Source organism: Pteropus vampyrus, unplaced genomic scaffold, assembly GCF_000151845.1.
Source record: "Pteropus vampyrus isolate Shadow unplaced genomic scaffold, Pvam_2.0 Scaffold163, whole genome shotgun sequence".
Classification (NCBI taxonomy): domain Eukaryota; kingdom Metazoa; phylum Chordata; class Mammalia; order Chiroptera; family Pteropodidae; genus Pteropus; species Pteropus vampyrus.
In genome coordinates, this window is record NW_011888944.1 from 139,784 (window position 1) to 158,430 (window position 18,647).

The 18,647-nt window shown below is 61.1% G+C and overlaps 1 protein-coding gene and 1 pseudogene across 1 annotated transcript in view; one reads left to right on the forward strand and one right to left on the reverse strand.

Annotated features, from left to right (window-relative positions):
• Window positions 1-352: 352 nt before the first annotated feature.
• Window positions 353-18,647, reverse strand: part of WDR1 (WD repeat domain 1) — a 34,655-nt gene continuing 16,360 nt past the window's right edge. Inside the window, exons 6-15 of the mRNA XM_011370186.2 lie at window positions 13,186-13,263; window positions 12,735-12,815; window positions 12,217-12,450; window positions 10,244-10,331; window positions 8,255-8,411; window positions 6,875-6,962; window positions 4,790-4,900; window positions 3,828-4,001; window positions 2,167-2,311; window positions 353-1,299 (exon numbers count right to left, since the gene is read on the reverse strand). Of these exons, the coding sequence (XP_011368488.1) occupies window positions 1,193-1,299; window positions 2,167-2,311; window positions 3,828-4,001; window positions 4,790-4,900; window positions 6,875-6,962; window positions 8,255-8,411; window positions 10,244-10,331; window positions 12,217-12,450; window positions 12,735-12,815; window positions 13,186-13,263 (1,263 nt within the window). The 3' untranslated portion in view covers window positions 353-1,192. The remainder of the gene's footprint in view (window positions 1,300-2,166; window positions 2,312-3,827; window positions 4,002-4,789; window positions 4,901-6,874; window positions 6,963-8,254; window positions 8,412-10,243; window positions 10,332-12,216; window positions 12,451-12,734; window positions 12,816-13,185; window positions 13,264-18,647) is intronic.
• On the forward strand, window positions 9,710-9,828 carry LOC111745738 (annotated as a pseudogene).

Below are 18,647 nucleotides of genomic sequence, written 5' to 3' on the forward strand. Positions count from 1 at the left end.
AAGGGTCCAGGGAAGGCAGGTGAGGTGACCCAGGTCGCGGTGATGGGAACGCACCCAGAGGTCCCAGCCCCTTCCCTGGGGCCTCCCTCCCACCAAAAAGTGGGTCTGATGACCTCCGGATCCTAAACTGTCTCCCTCTGAGGCTGCAGGTGGTGAAACACCCAGAGCCATGGGGGTCCACGTGCCCCCCCCCCCCCGAGTCAGCGATCCAGAGTGAGGAAAAGAGATATTTAATGATCTGTGTAGCCTCGTAAAGCGGTCAAAGTGTCTTCACAAGTGCAGGGGGCAGTGGGGACTGCTCTCAGCCAACATTTATCAGTGACTCCGACACACGACAAAACTCCAGATCACGTGCTTTGTACTTACTTTTAATTTCTGCACTGAAAAAGAAAATGCAGGTGAAAATGATGATTATACAGTAACTTCACCTTTACCTTTAAATTAACCTTTGCTCTTGGGGGCATATGGGAGAAAGCAAGACAGAAAAACATCGAAGCATGACAGTGAAATGGTGACCAGGACACCTCAGTCTGGCTATCAAGGGCTCCAAGACCTGGAGACAGCGCCCTCAACCCACAAGCTTGTAAACAATGACAAGCAACAGTTAAGACACATTAAAGGAAAAAAACCTCACGACTCCATTCTTAGAATCCAGCACCGACACCGACAGTGACGCGCAGGGTCACGGTGTGCCTGTCTGCTCTGGGGGCTGCTCTGCTTTTCTGGAGGTGTCTGTGCAGCAGGGCGCATGCTCTGGGGTCGTGACATCTGTGCCGCGCGGCACCCCGGCCGTGCTGCCCTGCCGCGTGCGCCCCGGGCCCAGCGCAGCCCCCTCCTGCGGGGGGGTGGGTGGGACACAGCCTCCCTGACGGGCGGCAGGAGCCACGGGGGTGGGTCTGTGTGCTTTCGAGGCGCTGCCTCTGGAATGTTCCGCGCTCGGCTGCGCTGGGTGGTGGGAGTGAGTCGTGCTCCACACACTGTTTAAGGGCCCGCTCTGCTTTCATGTGCAAACTGTCACTGTCTAAAGCTTTCGGAGGATGGGTACAGACGCGAACACCCTGCGGAGAGGGGGGTCATCAGGAGTTAGGGGCCCCTCTTGATGGGGGCGGGGGTGTCACAGGAACGGCTGGAGGAACGGCGTGCTCTGCTGCGGCTGAGCGCTAGTCCCTGATGCGGTCCAGCCACGCGGTCCTCAGTAGGTGATTGTCCACTCTTTGACAGAGGCGTCGTGGGAGGTGGTGACCAGCGTGTGCTCGTCCAGCCAGGCCAGGCTGCTGACGTGGTGCAGCCGGTGTGCATCTAAGGAAAAGGAACACGCTTTTGAGAAGCCGGCCTCTCTGCTCCTACGGACACGTCGAGCTAGGAAGATGGGACGACCCGTGCCGAAACCGACGACAGGGTCCCTGGTGACGAGTCCCCGTCCCTCTCTCTCAGGACCAGAGCCGAGGATGACGGCCGTGGGAGCAGGCGTTCTCGACAATGGCACCAGACAGCCGGGGCGCTGCCCCCTTACTCGGGCTATGAGCCTGTGACGCGAGCTGCTGCCACACGTGGAAATCACAAGTTGGGTTAAATAAAATTTACTATTAAAAATAACTTTATCTGTTTTTTTAAATGTGGCTGCTAGGAAAATATAAAGTCCATGTGTGCCTCTACTGGACACCGCTGTCACAGGCAATGCAGGGCTGAAGAGGGTGGTGAGTGGGAAGGGAAGGGGCCATGGTCTGAGTGTTTGTGTCCCCCGCAAAGTTCCTAAGTTAAAAACCTAAGTTAGCTTGGGGAGACAGTATGAGAAGCGTCTTACAAGACACCAGTGTCCCAGCCCCACACCACGTGGGGACACGGAGGAGGGCCCTCCCCTGATCTCGGGTTCCAGCCTCTGGACGGTGAGCAATTGCTCCCCGCAGCTTTTCCACGCCCCCGTCTGTGGGATTCTGTTACAGGAGCCCGAACAGACTAAGGCAGGAAGGCATGTCAAAAGCAGCCCCGGACGCAGCACTGTCCTGTGTAGAGAGACCACCGGCTCTCAGGCTCTGTGGCCAGCAGAGCCCAGGGTTGGGTGGACGAGAATGTGGTGGCCTCCCCAGAAGCAGAGAACGAACACTGGATGCTTGGGGCCAGTCTCACTGGAGCTGCGTGGGGAGCTGAGGTGGGTGCGAGAGTCACCTTGGATCTTGACCCTGGTCTCAGGGTCACTCAGGGTCCAGACGTACACCATCATGTCCATGCCGCCTGAGGCAAAATGCTCGTTGTCCGGGGACCAGGCCAGGCAGACGATCTTCGCGTGGTGTCCGTAAAAGACGTTGTTCTCCTAGCCGTGGGTGGACACAGAGGCAGCAGGTCAGGCCCAGCCAGGGCCGGGCATCGTCCCCTCCGTCCCCTCGCCCCACGGTGACGAGGGGCAGGCAACCTCAGCCTCGCCGTGAGAACACCGCGAGGTGCCTGCTGCTCAGAGGTGAAGCCCAGCATCCCCTCAGGATGCCCTCAATCACAGCACGTGTCCTGCTCGCCCTCCACAGAGCTCTCCAGCGAAGGGACAGGCAGAAATGCCGGAGGAGAGGAACACAAAGCACGCGGTCCCCAGACGGCGCCCCTCCACCGTGGAGTCGAGGCGGCCGGCTGAGCCACTGGCTCCGCATGCGGCCACTCCCCAGGGCGTGTCCCAGCCCTGAAACCCTGCCCACCTCGGGGCCTCCAACACTTCGAGAACGGTTGTCTCAGTCCCTAAAGTCACTTCACCCACGATTTTCTTTCCATGCCCTTTGCTGACTCTGCTTCTGTAGGTTACTCAGGACGTCTTAAATGAGGCTCGCTACGCGCAATGAAATCGCTCACACCGGCATCGCGGTGCCAGGCAGAAGGGCGCCCTGGGGTGGGGGGCGCTTCGTCCCGACGGGGGTGTGGGTTATAGAAGAGCACCCGCTACGCGCATTTTTCTCCATGTCCACCTTTTGTCATATGTAAACTTTACAGCAAAAGATAAAACTAAAAAATGGTTAAACCCTAGTTAACAATTTGTAAGCTGAGACATTTAAAGGAAAATTATATGCACCAAAAACTGGATTACTGAATGGATGGACAACGTGACGTGGTAAAATGTTAGTAGGAGTCTAGCTAGTAAATTATGTCAACTCTGCGGCAGATTTTGAAACTGTCCTGAGTTGAGGGTGAGGGCTGGCTGGCGGTGGGAGGGCCCACCAGGGACAGGAGACCCTGCACTGTCCAGCGCTGCCTGCTCTGGTCACACCAGCAAAGGACCGAATCCCTCCAAGGCACAGTCTCTCCTTTGACGCCGCCTAGGACACAGTTCTGATGGCAGGACAGGAGCTCTCACCCTCACTCGAGAGGTGCTCTTGCTGTTCCCTGTACTCTGTTCTGTGAAGCAGGACGAGCTCCCAGGTGCCCTGGCAACTGGCCCCGCCCCCCTTCCCCAAGTGCAGGGCAGCGTGGGGATGGTCAGCACCCCTCTTTACCAGACCTCAAACGGCAACGAGACAAGAGACACGCAGCCTAAGCTGACGGAGGAGAAAGAGGGTCTCGGAGGCCAGGCGTCCTCACGCAGGCTGCCCAGCTGAAACGATGAGCCCATCTTCACAGCCAGCCCCACCGCCGCCCAGGACCCTGACCTTTTGGCAACTGACCTATCGCACCAAAACCTCAAGCCCCTGGGCAGCGGGGTCTGGTCCGACGTCGTTTGTGCTCTAAGAGGAATGAAGCCACGTGGTCTTGTGCCCCTACCCAGTCGGGGACGACTGGACAGAAGCCACAGCCGCCACCCATCACCTGCACTGCCTAGCATGGGGACACAGGACAGGCCACCCACTCACCGAGTAGCCATCAGCGACGCTGAAGACCGTGACCACCTTGCTGGCGTCACACACGGCAAGGAAGGCACCGTCGTGGGAGTACGCCAAGTCAGTCACAGGGCCCTTGGCCTCCAGGAGCTTGCCCTCATCTTTCAGCGTGGTGCCCAGGATGGAGTACAGGCGGACATTCCCGTCCTGCAGAATACAGGGGCCATGAGCCACTCCCGAGAGACAGAGAGACAGAGAGACAGAGAGACAGAGAGACAGAGAGACAGAGACAGACAGACAGACAGACAGAAAGAGAAGGCTCGGGCCACTCAGCCATTGGCTGTCGCCTCGCCCCAGGGGCGCTTGGATCAGGGATGCCTCTGGCCACCTCCGCCCAGCTCTCTCGGCCCCAGCCTCTGGAGGAGCGGGGCACCTCTGTGGACGCTCTCTCCCGTGCCCGGGGTACCTACCAGGGTGCTGCACCCTGGGCACCGCTATCCGGGGCAGGGACCCAGGATTTTAACCCCAGAGCCTGGCCCTCGCAGGAATGAATCAGTGAGCGGGCTAAGGGCGAGCAGACGGGATGGACCACGAGGGAGTAGGAAGTGGTGTCCCTGAAGCTGCCCAAGGCCCCCCTGGGAGGCACACCTGGGACCAGCCACGTCTCTCTGGGCAGTCGAGCGTCCACATTCCACTGACAGCCTGAGTCCCCTGGCTGCATCCAGCAGATCCTTTCCACCCACCTCACTGTCCGGGGCCCCGTGTCCCTTCACATTGCTGCACTGGCCAGGACGAGCATTGCCAGGGGCTGGGCACCCCTGGGGGCTTTGAGCGTCACCCATGAAGGCTGTCAAACGGGTGACAGGGGGTGCTCTAAACTGGTTCCCAGAAACCCAGTCCCACCTCCCTGAGGCAGTCCTACACTCACACAGCTCATGTCACCCCCAAATTCCCCAGCCACCTAGGAGAGAGGGCGTGGGGAAGAAGGGCCTTACCGTGCCCCCGACAGCCACCATGTCGCCGCTGGGGTGCACTGCCACCACCTCGGGCTCGTAGCCGGGGCTGTCGATGCTGAAGCACTTCTTCTGATCCTTCAGCAGGACGATCTGAAACAGGCAGGCAGCCAGGTGACGCAGGAGCCCGGGCAACCGTCGCTCGGTCCTCGGTCCCGGTCTGGGCTCCGTCCCTGACCTTGCTGAGGGCGGGCCAGGGCTCCAGACTCAGCCCCGTGACCCCGAGCTGTGCTTCCTCCCTCATCAGCCAGCAGGGACAGGGACAGCCGCGAGTCGTGGCATCACGGTCAGCGCCGGCTGCTGCCGTCACGGGATCGCTCCGCTATGCCACCACCACCGCCACCGCCAGCACTGGCCTCTTGGGAAGCCGGGCGCCTGAACCAAACGTAGCTCCTACAGTCACGCGAGCATGATGGACGGAGCTCCCACGAGGTCCAGGAGGACAAGAGTGCCTGGCAGTGCCAGGCTCGGAGCCGGCCCTGGGAACGGACACGGGACACGGCACACGCGCACCGGGTTCTGGTTCCCGTGAGCCCAGGAAATACCCCTCCCAGCTCTGACCTGCCATCTGTGGAGCAGCCAGTACTGGCACCCCATCTTACAGAGAAAACGGGCCCTGGGGACTGGTGCCAGCAGGCGGGCCACAGGGCTGGGGTCCGGGGCCCGGGAGGCTCCCCGCTCTCCTGTTGCAAGACCAGAGCCAGGAAGGGCGGGGGACGGCACAGATGGCTCACAGCCGTGCCCTGAAAGTGCCCTGTGCACCTCTCCCGTGCTCCTCAGCCAGCACCCACCTAGACTCTTACTCTGGGGGCAGGACAGTCCCCAGGCGGGGCCGAGTGCCTGGGTATCCAGGCCCTACCAAAGGGCTCTGGAGGCAGAAAACCAGGGTCTGGTGTGGCTGAGCCACCACCTGTGGGGACAGCTCACGAATGGCCTGAGACTCAGCCTCCCAGGGTGTAAAAGCCATCGCGAAGAGGGAATTCAGGGTTAAGGGTGGGTACTAATAAAAGCCAACGAAGCCAGCAGCCAGAGTCCCCGGAGCGGGAGCCACACCCCCTGCTAGGGGTGCTGAACCCCTGGGGATGGTGGTGTCTCCTCCCCATCACAGAGGACACAGGGTACAGAGATGGCCCGCCAGGTGCCCAGAGCCCCACGGCTCTGAGCAGAGCGAGAACTCTCGCCTGGGAGACAGCCCACTCTCTCTCTCACCTGCAAAGCCCCGCCCCACGGACCCCACCTTCTGGTCTCTCCCCGTTTGTCCCTCTGTACTCCACTGACCGCCCAGGCTGTCTGCGGCAATTGCCTGGCAGGAGGTTCGCGTTATCTAGGACACAGAATCTGTTCTCCCCGAAGCAATTAAGCTCACAGAAGGGAGGAGGGGCCGTGGGTCCTGAACGGTAGCTTTCTTTAGCAGGGTCTGTCACTTGTGCCAACGGGGGCTCGGTCACCCCTGCCTTCTCTGATCTACACACCGGGACGCCCAGGTCTGCTGACAGACGGAGCAGAATCCTGTATGAAATGGGTCAGGCAGGGGTCTCGATCAAGGGCCTTTGCTCCAGAAATCCCCAGAGAAAGATGTGGAGGCCTCACTGTCTTGAATGAGAACCAGGCTGTGGAGCTGGGACGGCAAACCCCACTCTGGCCTGGGGCTCCGCCATCATGCGGCCTTGGGGAAGTCACCAGGTCACTCTAAGCTCCAGGCTCCTCATTTACGGAAGAACTTACAAAAGAGCCAGGAGTTCGACGTGTTCTTCCTCGTGACCCTCCCGTGAGCGGTCAGGGGAGAGAACGGCGGCCCGGAGGGAGAGGTGGCCACGGCTCCAGCTCTGCACGGCTGGGGTATGACCATGAGCGAAGGCCCAAGGCTCCTGCTGTGTCTGACGCCTGCGGACACACAGGTGGCCTGACGCCCGGTTCGAACCCCAGCTCTGCCCTTGGCTGGCAGCTTGCCCCCTGCGTGCCCGCTTCCTCCTGGGGGAGGGGCCGCCACGCGTAGCTGATGGGACGCGGCCTGAGTGTGCGCAAAGTCCCAGCACAGATGGTACTCGGTGAGAACGAGGGCCGTACCTGCCCGATGCAGACCACCACCGTGTATCCTCCAGGGCCGACAGCCAGGCACTTGGGCTGGACGTCCAGTTTCACGACTCCCTGTCCGCTGTGAGAAGGGAAAACGCATTACTAGGGGCTCGGCGCAGGTGTCACACACTGACTGCAAACCCACAGCCACCGGACGGTGTAGGAGGGCGCCCCCTGCAGGAGCGACCCCTAAACGTGGGGCAGGGGAGGGAGCACAAAAATAGCTTAGACCTTGGGAGAAGCAGCACAAACCACACTAGGCCTGGGGCCTGGGGAGTACCTGCCACCCCAGAGGGCACCCAGTCACTGCTTTTGTCCCCGCGTCTGTCAGCCGAAGACCCTGGCGTTTCCGGGGTGCAGGCAGAACTGAGCTCTGCTCCCCCCACTCCCATGGTCATAACCCATCTTCTTAGCCAGTAATTAAAAATAATAATCCCTTATTTTTAACGGGTGAAAATTACGTTTTTACTTTTGGCTAAGCCTATGAAAAACCATCCTAGAAATATCTGCGCACAAAAACTTTTGAAAATGGTAAACTGAGAAAAACCCCACATAACTGGGTCGAGCAGAGCCCCAAAGGCTCAGTAAACAGGCCCCTGCGACTCGGTCACCAGGCCGTGGCTCTGCCCCGGGTCCCTCACCAGCCGAGGGTGGCAGCACAGCCCCCAGCAGGAAGACAGCACTGGGGTCACGTGGAGCAGAAGAGAGGGCCGAGGCCTGACACTGGGGTCCTTGGGCGGCTTCTGCACTTTTCTTGAGACGTGACGAACACCACCTAGTTGTGCTGGGCAAGTGGGGCGCACACAGCACGTGTTCCCCAGTTAGGTGCTATGCCTGGTGTGAGCGTCACCAAGAGTCTGCCACCTGCAGCAGGACAGCAGGGTCTGAATGACTGAACAGTGAGGCCGGCAAGGGCCAGCCCGGGCCGTGGGTGCTGGAGGCGGAGCCTGTCCTTTCACAGGGAGGAACGTGGACACTGCCCTCCTGACCCCTTGTCTGAACACTGCACATCGTGAAGGCACGTATCCCAGTGCCAGTGCCCGTCAATGACACCAGGGCAAACTGCAGCCGACACTGCCTTTCACCCAATCTCCTGGTGCCGGCCGCCCTTGGGCCCTCCGTGGCTCCACTGCCCCCTTCCCTCACTGAAGAGGAACAGAGCCGGGCGGGGCTGCAGGTGAGACCCATTCTGCCTGGCTTCCCAGGCCGTCTACACTTGGTCACGTCTCTGCTAGTCACCCGGACTCTAACTCAGCAAGAAAAGAGCACGTCGCTGTGTCGCCGAGCTCAGGGCCGGAGGGAGAGGAGCAGAGAACACGCTGTCTGCAGCGGTCGTGGCGATGCCCGCGGGACCCCGCCCCGCCCGCTCACCTGTAGTCCCGCAGGGTGACGCTGGTGTAGCGCACCGTGTCGTCCATGCTGCAGCTCACCAGCTGCCCGGACTCGTCCACTGTCATCCTGGACACCTGGTTCGTGTGGCCCTTCCCAGCGAAGGAGTCGTTCTCCCCCGTCTCGGAATCCCAGTAATGTGGGGAGCAGTCAAGGAAAGCCAGGCCTCTGGGACGTGCTGTGCGCCCCCCAGGGAGCCCGTGGGCCCTCCCCGTCCTGGGCGGCACGTGAGGGACAGGACAGCAAGCGCTGGGCGCGAGGCGAACTCCCTGTGCACATCCAAGGCAGTGGGCTGATTAGAACCCGGTGTGCCCACAGTCCAACTAAGCAGATCGCAGGCTGCGTAGCTCACGAGGCAGACAGACCGCAGCCTGGGGTGGTGGGCCAAGCGGTGATGGACCGGCACCCCAGAGAGCCTGCAGGAGTCGCTGTGCAACTGGGCCAACACTGCCCGGACTCTTTCTGGACCCTGCCGAGGAGCCCATGACTGGGAGCAGGAGGCTGGCTATGCCTTGCCACTCAGCCAGTGGCCGGCTCCCAGGTCCCACCAGGTGATGCCGCCCGGGCTGACCCATCTTGGGGGGGCCGGCATGTGCTCCAGGCGCCTGGGTGTGAAGTATGTTCAAAGCTAAGAGATTCTTCCTCTGCATCAGTGAATAATCTCATTTCCAGTGCAGGTTGCTGTCCCCTTGAGGTCACTGCATCCCACTGGCGTCACATCACACTGGGGACCCCGGCCACTGACACCGAAGGGTGTGTGGGGTGTTGGAGGTTACCGTCCCCGTGCACGGACGCTGGGGTTGGGCACAGCCGGGGAAGGAGCAATGCAGGCCAGCTGCAGCCCGTGTGGGTGGACGGGCGCGCCCGCCCCTCCAGGAGAGGCAGCCTGGGGCCTTGTCTCCCGACTATGCCCTACGTCTCCTCACGCTTCACGGGGCGGAGGGCAACTCACGTGCCCTCCTCTCAGGCCCATGGGGAGACCTGGGTCTCCTGGAAACGGAGAGGCCCCACAGAGACAAGGCAGGCCTGTGAAGGTGTGAGAAACGGGGAGTTCCCACACAGATCCTTCCAGAAGGTCCAGCAGCACGGGGACCAGGAAGCAGCGTACACAGAGGCAGCTGAACGCCCCGCTGGGAGCCAGGCCCTGTGTGGGCACCAGCGCCGAGACCCTACGGACGCCGCTCCACTGTTTAAGACAGTCCTAGGAAGTGGGGTTATCAGCCCTGGACCACGCACGGGGGGCAGGGGGAGGGGCTGCCACACAAGCCTCCAGGGACCGTCTCAGGGACTGCAAAGGACCTGACCAGGAGGAAGATTTGGGTGCTAGTCCCCACCCTACTACCGACGAGCCCTGTGACCTGGGGAAGGTGCCCGAACCATCTGAGCTTGTTTCCTATTTTCAAAACAAGGGGGTTCCACTAAAAGGGTCCAAGTCCAGTCTACGGCCACGCCACCCTGAACAAGCCCGATGCTGTCTGATCTCGGAAGCTAAGCAGGGTCGGGCCTGGTTAGTACTTGGATGAGAGACCACCTAGGAAGACCGAGTGCTGTAAGCGTAAAAAATAAAAAAATAAGGGTTGTAAGCTGACAAGGTCCTTGCAATCTGTGAGATCCACCAAAGGCTGCCTCACCTAAAAACAAAATGAAATAAAAGGGTCCAAGTCCCTCTGAATCCAAGAGCCAACGATTCTACGGCTTGTGAGAGGAACAGAGCCAGCACCAGTGTCACCAGGGAGAAGCAACAGTTCAAGGTCAGGAAGTTCAGCAACCACTCAAGGCTGTGCAGTGAGAAGTAACCCGCCAGGTCAAGGGCGTGGCCAGGGCATGGACATGGGCCCATCTCGGCAGCTGTGGCTGCTGCAGTGGCTCCGCCAGCCGGCTGGCCGCCCGGCCGCCCCTCCAGCCCGTGGGAAAGGGAGCCCCGGCTCTCCTGCCAGTGGCCTGAAGCCAGCTTTGGGAGTCAAAGGATATTAATGTGCCCGTCGTGGCTCCCGGAGTAGATGTAGGACTTGCCACCGTTTCTATGCACCGTCAGGCACTGGATTGATTTGCTGTGACCCTGCAGAGAAGACAGACGGGGCAGGGTGAGTTGAGGACGTGCCAGCCTGCCTGTGACCTGCCACACTCTACTGATTACGCCTGGGTGTGAAGGAGAAGCAGGAGGCCCCCAACCAGCTGCTGTGTGCCGAGACCCCGCAGCCCAACGGGCCTGAAACACCTATCAGGTCTCGGCAGGTTTTCCCATTAACTGACCACCTGGCAAGTCCCAGGCACACGGCTCCTCCCTCCAAGGCACCTAACGCCCACCAGGCCAAGGACAGGGGTCTAATCAGAGCCCCAGCAGCCGAGCACCCCCTCTAAGCAGACTGATGGGGCAGCCCGGACCCCAGAAGCTGCTCGCACTAGAGAGCCAGGACCAGCCCCGCCCAGAACTGAGCGAGGGGACGGCGCGGGGTGGGCAGCAGGAATGGCGTCAGCCTCAGGAGGGCCCGGCTCGCAGAGGCAGACAGGGGCCTCCGGCCACCAGGAGACCCCCACAGACCCAGGCGCTGTGTGCCACTGCCCTAACTCCGGCCTCCTTCTGGCTCACACGCAGCGGCATCAGCACCAAGCACCCTTGGGAGACACCCTTGTGGTGGGAGAGAGGACACGTTTCTTTTCTGACAACGGTTAACAGCCCACGAGATTCCCTGAGCTGACCAGCGGAAGGAACAGCCCTGTCCTGGGCGGCAGGGACAGAGCAGCCAGGCCCAGGGGCTGACAGATGTGGTGCGGCCGGGGATGGACGCCTGGGGCCCTGTGGGGTGACAGCCCACGGGCAGCTGCTCCTTGGACAGAGGAGGTCGGCTGACGGCAAGGCCTGGATCCCCCGCAACACAGCTGAGGGCCAGCGCCGTGACTTTCCCCGGCCCCCGCGGTCTCAGGCTGCTGTGCCTGCACCGCACCCTCACTGCAGTGGACTGGGAACCTCGTGTCCTCAGGGCCGACCATACTGGATCAGCCTGTCCAGTCACCACTGCCACCAGTGCCTCCATCCTGGACGGGATGCAGCGAGCACCCAGCTGACGGCTCCAGGAGCCAGTCACACAGCTGAAAGCAGCTGGGAGGGCAACGGGTGGGGAGTGCTGTGGCCTGCCACCCGGAGTGGCTTCAAATGACCCTCAGCTGCCAGGACGGGGTGCACATGAAGCCTGGCTGTGAAACCCCTCTCTCGAAATCATGGCTCAGAGTCCTTACAGAGGGTCACCCACTGGAGGCCCCAGAGCAGGTGAGCCCCACTTCAGATGATGCCTCCACCCCTGGCAGAGGTGGGGTCTGCAACAGGTGGCACCAGGGCCCCAGAGGACGTAGGAGCTCCTGGTGTGGCTCTGTTTCCTGCGATGACAGAGTCCCCAGGGCTGACAGGGAGAGGGCGTGACTCCCACCCAGGAGCCACCAGTGCACACCCTGGTCATCGTATGGCCTGAGTAAGCGTTCTGGATGATGGAGACAGGTCCTCCCATCCTTCCAACTGTTCCCTGCTGCCCAGACTCCTGGCTGGCGCCCGAGGCCTCCGTCACCGCTCCATATTCATTCTCACACTCCCCAACCCCTGCAGAACCTGAGGACCGCCCCCCCTCATTGCCGGGCTCCAGCACCCCACAACGGCCAGGCCCAGCTCCAGGCTCTCGCTGGCCGCCCACATCTGCGGCATGTTCCACTCACCGCGTTTGGGGCTCAGCATGTCACAACTTGCGAGGTCCTGAGGGAGGGCGAGGGCCCTTGGCCTCCCACCCACCTCTGCTCAACTCACAGCCCAAAATGCAACCAGCACCTGCTGCCTGTTCAAAACCCCCAGGGCCGGGCCTCCTGTCGCACCCCCTTGGGCTCGCCCCGCTCCTAGGCAGGCGCACCTCTCCCCCTGCCTCCCCTAAAGGCGGGGCCCGCCCCCCGCACCTCCTCACCTTGATGACCCGCAGGGGTTTGCTGGGGTTGTTTTTGTCCAGGTAGTTGATGTACCCAGACAGGGAGATGCTGAGGAGGTGGTCATTCTGCCACAGGCAGCCCAGCTGCTGGTCCAGGATGTTGGAGCCCATCGTAAACGTGTTGACGACAGAGTTCGCGCTGACGTCCCAGACTTTGGAGGTCTTGTCTCCAGAAGCAGAAAGCAAGTGGGTGCTATCAGGACTCCAACTTATCTGCTCAGACGAAACACGTGTCGCACGTCAGACAGTTTCAGTGGGAAGGGGCCTCAGAAAGCAGCTGTGCCCAGCCCCCACATCTGAGCGGGGAGAAGCCGGGAGGCAGTGGGCGAGAATGCGACGCGTGTCCAGGCCACGTCACCTGTTTTATGTGACCCTGAAGCTCTGTCCCACCACACCTACTTTAAAGCTCCTAACTGTAAAAGCCGTTCAAATGACTGCGAACGCCCATAGGACCCAGCCACAGCCACAGCCACCAGGCAGCCCGAAGCCACACTCACGGCGTAAACGCCTCCGTCGTGAGCCTTGCCTCCTCCCAGGGCGCACACCTTCTCGCCCGTCTTTCCGTCATAGATGTATATCTTTGAAGAAACAAAGGCGTGCGTGGGTTATCTGTGTGTGAGCGCTCTCAGCAGTCGGCTGGCTAAGCGAGCGCTTATTCACCTGTCGGCGATAATGGAGTTCCCGACTGGGACTCAAGAGAGTTAATCTGAAAAAAGCGCCCACAGATGAGATTTGAGTTCCACTTAAAAGCAGGGAGAAGGAGCCGCGTCTCCTGTGCTTTGGCGAAGCCCGGCGACCGAGCCTCGTTCTGGGGCGAGGAGGAGGGTGACACCTATGTGCAGCACGGAGACTGGCTCGGCAGGTCCATCTGCTCTGAGTGGCAGAGGACGATCAGAAGAGCCCCCTCACTGCAGGGCCCCCCAGCCCAGCCCCAGCCCCAGCCCTCACCTGGCCATCGGCGCTGGCCGTGGCAAATCTGTTCCCGTCGGGAGAGAATCGCACGCAGTTGACGAAGCGGCTGTGGTCCTGTGGGAAAGCAGACAGTCATCCCTCTGGCCACAGGAGGCTCAGGAAACTCCTGCATGATGCGCACGCCTGCTGCGGAAGCTGCCGCTACTAGTGTGAACCGCCAGGGCACAGGGAGACTCCGGAGCTCAGCAAGTCCCAGGCGGCTCCTGACAGCTGGGAGCGCCGCTTCCGCCTGCCCGTTCGCCCCGGCCCAGGCCTCTCTGCCTGGAAGGCTCTCCGTCCCCAGCTGAGCCGCCCTCTGCTCCTCCTGGAGTCCCCAGGCCTGGCCCAGGCCCAGCACACAGCAGGTGCTCCTGGGGGAACTACTGAGCTTTCACAGAAATTCATCAGTGGTGACGACCTTCATGAAGAATAAAAATCTGCGTGGGAAATGACCTCCAAAGGCAATTCCCTTGCCTGAGCAATACTCATTTCCTCCTCAATCAAGCGTCTGCGTCAGAGAAAGATCCTCGAAAACCCCCAACGCAAAGGCCCCCCTCCCGCCGTGGCTGCAAGTGCGCATCAGCATCGACTCTCTTAAAGGGGTGGGGGGTGAACTACACATCCGACCTTCAGGAAAAGCACTCGCCTGTCGCCTGCCCCCACAGTCCCCTCCAACATCAAGAACTGATGATGTTATTTACGTTTCTTAAAACATACAAAAAAGTGCAACTGAATTCTAAATGCAAGGTGTTCGTGTGGAAGGGCCTGTGATGTCACAGGTTACGTCGTGATCCAAAAAGACCGCAGTCCTGTCACCTGCCAGTGTGAAACAGGGACTTGCGGATGTGACTGAGCTAAGGTGAGGTCGCGAGGGTGGACCCTGCTCCAATGACCGGAGTCCTCATTAGGAGACAGGCTGACCGGGCAGAGGGAAGGAGCCATGTGGAGGCGGGGCAGACCCCGGGGTTACGCGCCCACGAGCCAAAGAGCGCCCGCTATCAGCACCTGGAGATGAGGAAGGGCTCATGGGAGCGTGGCCAGGCCCACACCGCAGTTTCAGACTACTGGCCTCCAGAACTGGGAGAACCAATTCCCGCTGTGTGATCAGCCCAGCTGGCAGTCCCGTTATGGCTGCCCCCAGAAACAGTCGACCTGATGGCCTTCAAGCAAACCGTGTTCCTTACAATGGTGAGGAACCCAGGCCGGGAAGGAGAAACGGGGTGAGGGTCCACCATCTGTGAGCGAGGGATTCCCCAGGGCAGGCGGCACTGGCCCCACAGAAGCACGTGGTTCAGCCCAGGGCTGCTCCCCTGCCAAGACCCCCTCCCTGCCAAGACCCCCAGGCCAGGTGCTCCCAGGCAGCTCAGACTGCACGCAGCCTCTCTGGCCTGGGGATGCGACCCCAGGGCCCAGGCACAGAGCCAGCTGGGGTCTCCCACCCACCACCTATTAAACCATCTCCTCCAATGACAAGGCCAGAGGCAACTGTGCTTCATCTGGCCCCAGGACCCGTCCTCAGGGTCACACCCACCCACAGGGGGTCAGGCCCAGCCTGCTGAGGAAGATGAAAGCCTGAGAATTCTAGGCAGCCAAACAAGGGTGACCGATCGCTGCTGACATGCACAGCTGGGCGGCCACCTGGTAGGTGAGCACGTCGCCCCACAGCCCTGTGGGACAGGAACTGAGGGGCACCGGCACCCTGACGGGCCAGCCCTTTGCCACCCACCGCTTCCCAGTGCTGAGGCTCCACTGAGTGACAGGCAAGTCCGTAAGGTCAGGTGACCGTGAGGCCCCTCCAGTGTCCCAGCTCGGCTGTGGCTCTGGCCTTTCCGGCTTCCTGTGTCACTCTCCATTTGGCAGGACGACCCTCGTTCTCAGGTATGTGCCGTTTTCGGCCGCCCTGGGCACATGGTCTGGAGGCCAGTGTTCCCAGCAGGGGTGACCCAGAGTGAAAACGAGTCGACTCTCCAACCTGGCTCCAAGGCCCCCCACCCCCCCAACCACCCGGCCTCCGCCACTGCCGCATGCCCACTGCCCGCTGTCCACGAGGGGCCACGGGGCCTCCAGGCGCCCAGTACGAGACAACCAGGCCCAAGAGGCTGGGCTATAAGCAGCTGGCCTCCAGTTTCTGTGCCAGAGCTCTCGACTGCCCGGCTCTGGGCCCCAGGAGAAGCTCCCCAGAGGTCAGACCCTTAAGTTCCCGGGAACCGGCCACCATTCTGCTGTCACCCAAGGCTGCAAGGGAGCCAGCTGCACACCAGGGCCCACACCACCCTCCCCGGGGCCAGCGGTGGTTCAGAGCCAGTGGGACAAGGCCATCCACGTGCCCTCTCGACCCTCAGAGCCCCCCTGGGCGAGGCAGGCAGGCACCATTCCCCCTGCATGTGTTTGCTTCTCGCCCCGACCTTTCCACTCCCCCGTAGGACCCTGTGCTGGGCAGACCAGGAAGGCGGGGCTCCCTAAGAAGTGGAGTGCCATAAGAGCTCCCCCAGTGGAGCAGACCTCGGGGCTATCAGGGGTGCTACGGTGGGCAGAAGGAACGGGCTGCGAGCCCCAGACACGCTGCGCTGTTCCACTCCCCTCAGACTGCAGCGTCCCCGTGCCCCTGGACAAGCCGGCTCGCAGCAGTCAGGACGCCCCCCTGAAGCCCCGGACGCCAAGGCCGGCACCCGCCCATCTCAACACGGCCAGAGTGACCCTGTCACGACGCTGCCACCTCCTGAGTGCCTGTCGCATCTCTGGATCCGCCTCCTCAGTCACAGCGCTCAGCAGCCCGACGTCACAGGGACACAGCACATAAAGCGCACAGCACGTGCTGACGTGTCTATGGTCTGTCTCCCCACCAGGACGCCCCGCCCAGGCCCTAGAACAAGGCAAGCTTCGGGGGGCGGAGAGGACTGGCTAGGGCCGAATGGGGGCTAGATGGACAGACAGATGTCTCACTGAGTGACTTTAGAAACTCCTGTCAGCTTTTCCTGCGATTCGAGCCAAGCGTCTGAATGAGCAGGAGACTGATGTCTGCTCCTGAAATAACCTATCTGGAGGGAGGGAGGCTGAGCAGCACGTTAACCGGAAGAAGGAGGCTAAAAATAGCCAGGTGCACGGGAGGCAAGGCCAGCCACAGAGAAGGACCAGTCTGGGGAAGCACATGGGGGTTCGAACTCGGGGGCTCAGACCTGCTCCTCCTCGACCGTCTCAGTAGGGCCACAGAACCATCCCGCAGGCCCAGCCTCCACCGTCAGGCTGTCCCCCAACGTGGAGGGTCCTAGACAGCTGGTCCACTGCCTGCCCTTCAGTCACAGCCAGCACTCATGGAAGCTCCTAAACACCCCCGCTGTCAGGACCTGCCCCACCACCATGACCTGCCCTCCCTCCACCTGCCACCACTGAGAAAACCAGGACATGAAGCAATCAGCTAATGATGAAGGCAGGCACCTGAGCGTGTCACCGATAGGGACAGAGTGCCACCGGGCTCCATGGCCTGACTCCAGCGTGCACAGGCGGACCAGCCACTCAGCTCAGGTGTCCCCTCTGGGAGCCCTCCCTGGTCTCATGGGCCTCAGCTGTCCCTGGTACACAGGACACTTCCGACCCTCCTGCTGAAACACCCTGCCCCTCCTGCCTCCCTGAGCGCGGCACGCACCTCCATGGCTGCGGCGCTGACAGGGGTCTGCTCCCCGACCTGAATGCTGGCTTGCCTTTCCTCAGTCCACCACCCGCGCCCGCCTCAGCCCGGCTCCCTCCTCGCCCTGCGACGCCTTCCAGGTACCTGGGGGCAGCGTGGCACCCTCAGCTGCCTCAGCCGAGCTGAGGAGAGAGGCCTGCCCTCCGCCTGCCTCCCCGTCAGCCTGGCTAGGCTGGCCGTCACCACCTTCCCCCAGAGAGAGACGGCCAGACGAAGGGACAAAAGGCTCGTTCTGCTCCTCCTCGGCCCACTCACTGTCCATAGGAGCCTGGCCGGGTTACTCACCCTGCTGACATCCCAGTGTGACCATAACCAAAGCACTCTTTGAAAAGCAAGACCAGCCAACGCAAGGGGTAGGGGGCTGGCTGAGGATGTGGCCAGGGCATTCTGAGTGCCCAGCCCTGTGCCAGCTGCGAAGCGGGCACGTGATAAATACAAGAACCGAAACTTCTACTATAAGGAAACAGAAAAATAAAAACACCAAAGACCTTGCACGTTAGAGCAACTTACTTGTTTGGGAGGGCCGCGTTTCTAACAACAGCCAAGACTGAGGTTTCTAGTTTAACTCACTGCCAATTACTTAAAGCAAGTAGGACACCCCTGTTTAGAGCTGGCTGTGACGTGTAAAGACCACACTTAGGTGGCTGGCAAAAGCTTGTCCTAGAGCCACTAGCCACGGCACCACACACTTTGGCCAAGAGGACCAGACGCCCTCCGCCACGGGTGGGCTCCCCCTGTTCTCAGACACGTAGGTAGAGGTGGCAGAAGGTTCCAGTCCCAACCAGATCACAGAGCCCCAGCAAACCAATGACTGCATGAACAGAAAAAAAAGCACTGACCCCCACACCAGGCCAGCACGTGACCCCCACACCAGGCCAGCATGTGGCCCGACTTAAGTACGTACGGTCACTCTGCTTTGTCTGAAGAACCGCTTTCTCTTCTCCATGGGTTCACAAGGCATCGCTTTTGGTTTGGCACAAACTGAAGTGAACACAACTCTCCTTTTCAAGGTGGCAACTTGAACTTGACCCCTCTGTGCTCCGCACATGTCCACCCCTTATTCCACAGCCCTGATAAACACAGTCAAGAGGAAGGTGGCAGGAACTGGAACCTGGATGGACGGGCAGCCCGCTGCCCGATCCTCTACATCACAGCTTTACTCTGGGGTTGCGAGGGCCTAGGGCACATACGCACAGCAAAGTCGCACGCTAATCCCAAAAGCCATCAACACCTCAATGAGGGGGGCTGTGGGAGACCCGAGTGCCCTCCCGTCCTTTCTACATGAGGCCAACTAAACCCGACAGAACCTCTGCCAGTGGAAGCCATGGAACTCATCGCGGACACTCAGCTGTTCACATCTCACGTCCTCCCCATAGCTCTGGGGCCAGTGGAGAATGGCTACCATCACCCTGTTTCCTAGGGAGGCCCAGGGGCACGACCAGCCTGAAGGTTGCACAGCCCCCTGGCTGCAGCACAGGGCTGCCACCTAGTGTCCCCCGTGCTTGGTTCACAGCCCCTTCTGATCTCTCCTAGGTCTGAACACAGGACTCACGCAACGGGCTCCGCAGGAAGACCCGAGGGTAAGCTGCAAGCCCACCTGGGGGACAGCTGGCCAGGACCAGCCTTTCTACCCAGTGCTCCGGGGCTGCGGCCTGGGGTGAGGGCCGTGTTCTCAGCTTAGAAAGAACAGTCTGGCTAAGTGAGCACACGAAGGACGGAAGGGTGGTGAGGGCCCAAGTCAGAGCTGACTCTGGGCTCAGATCCTGGCTCCCCT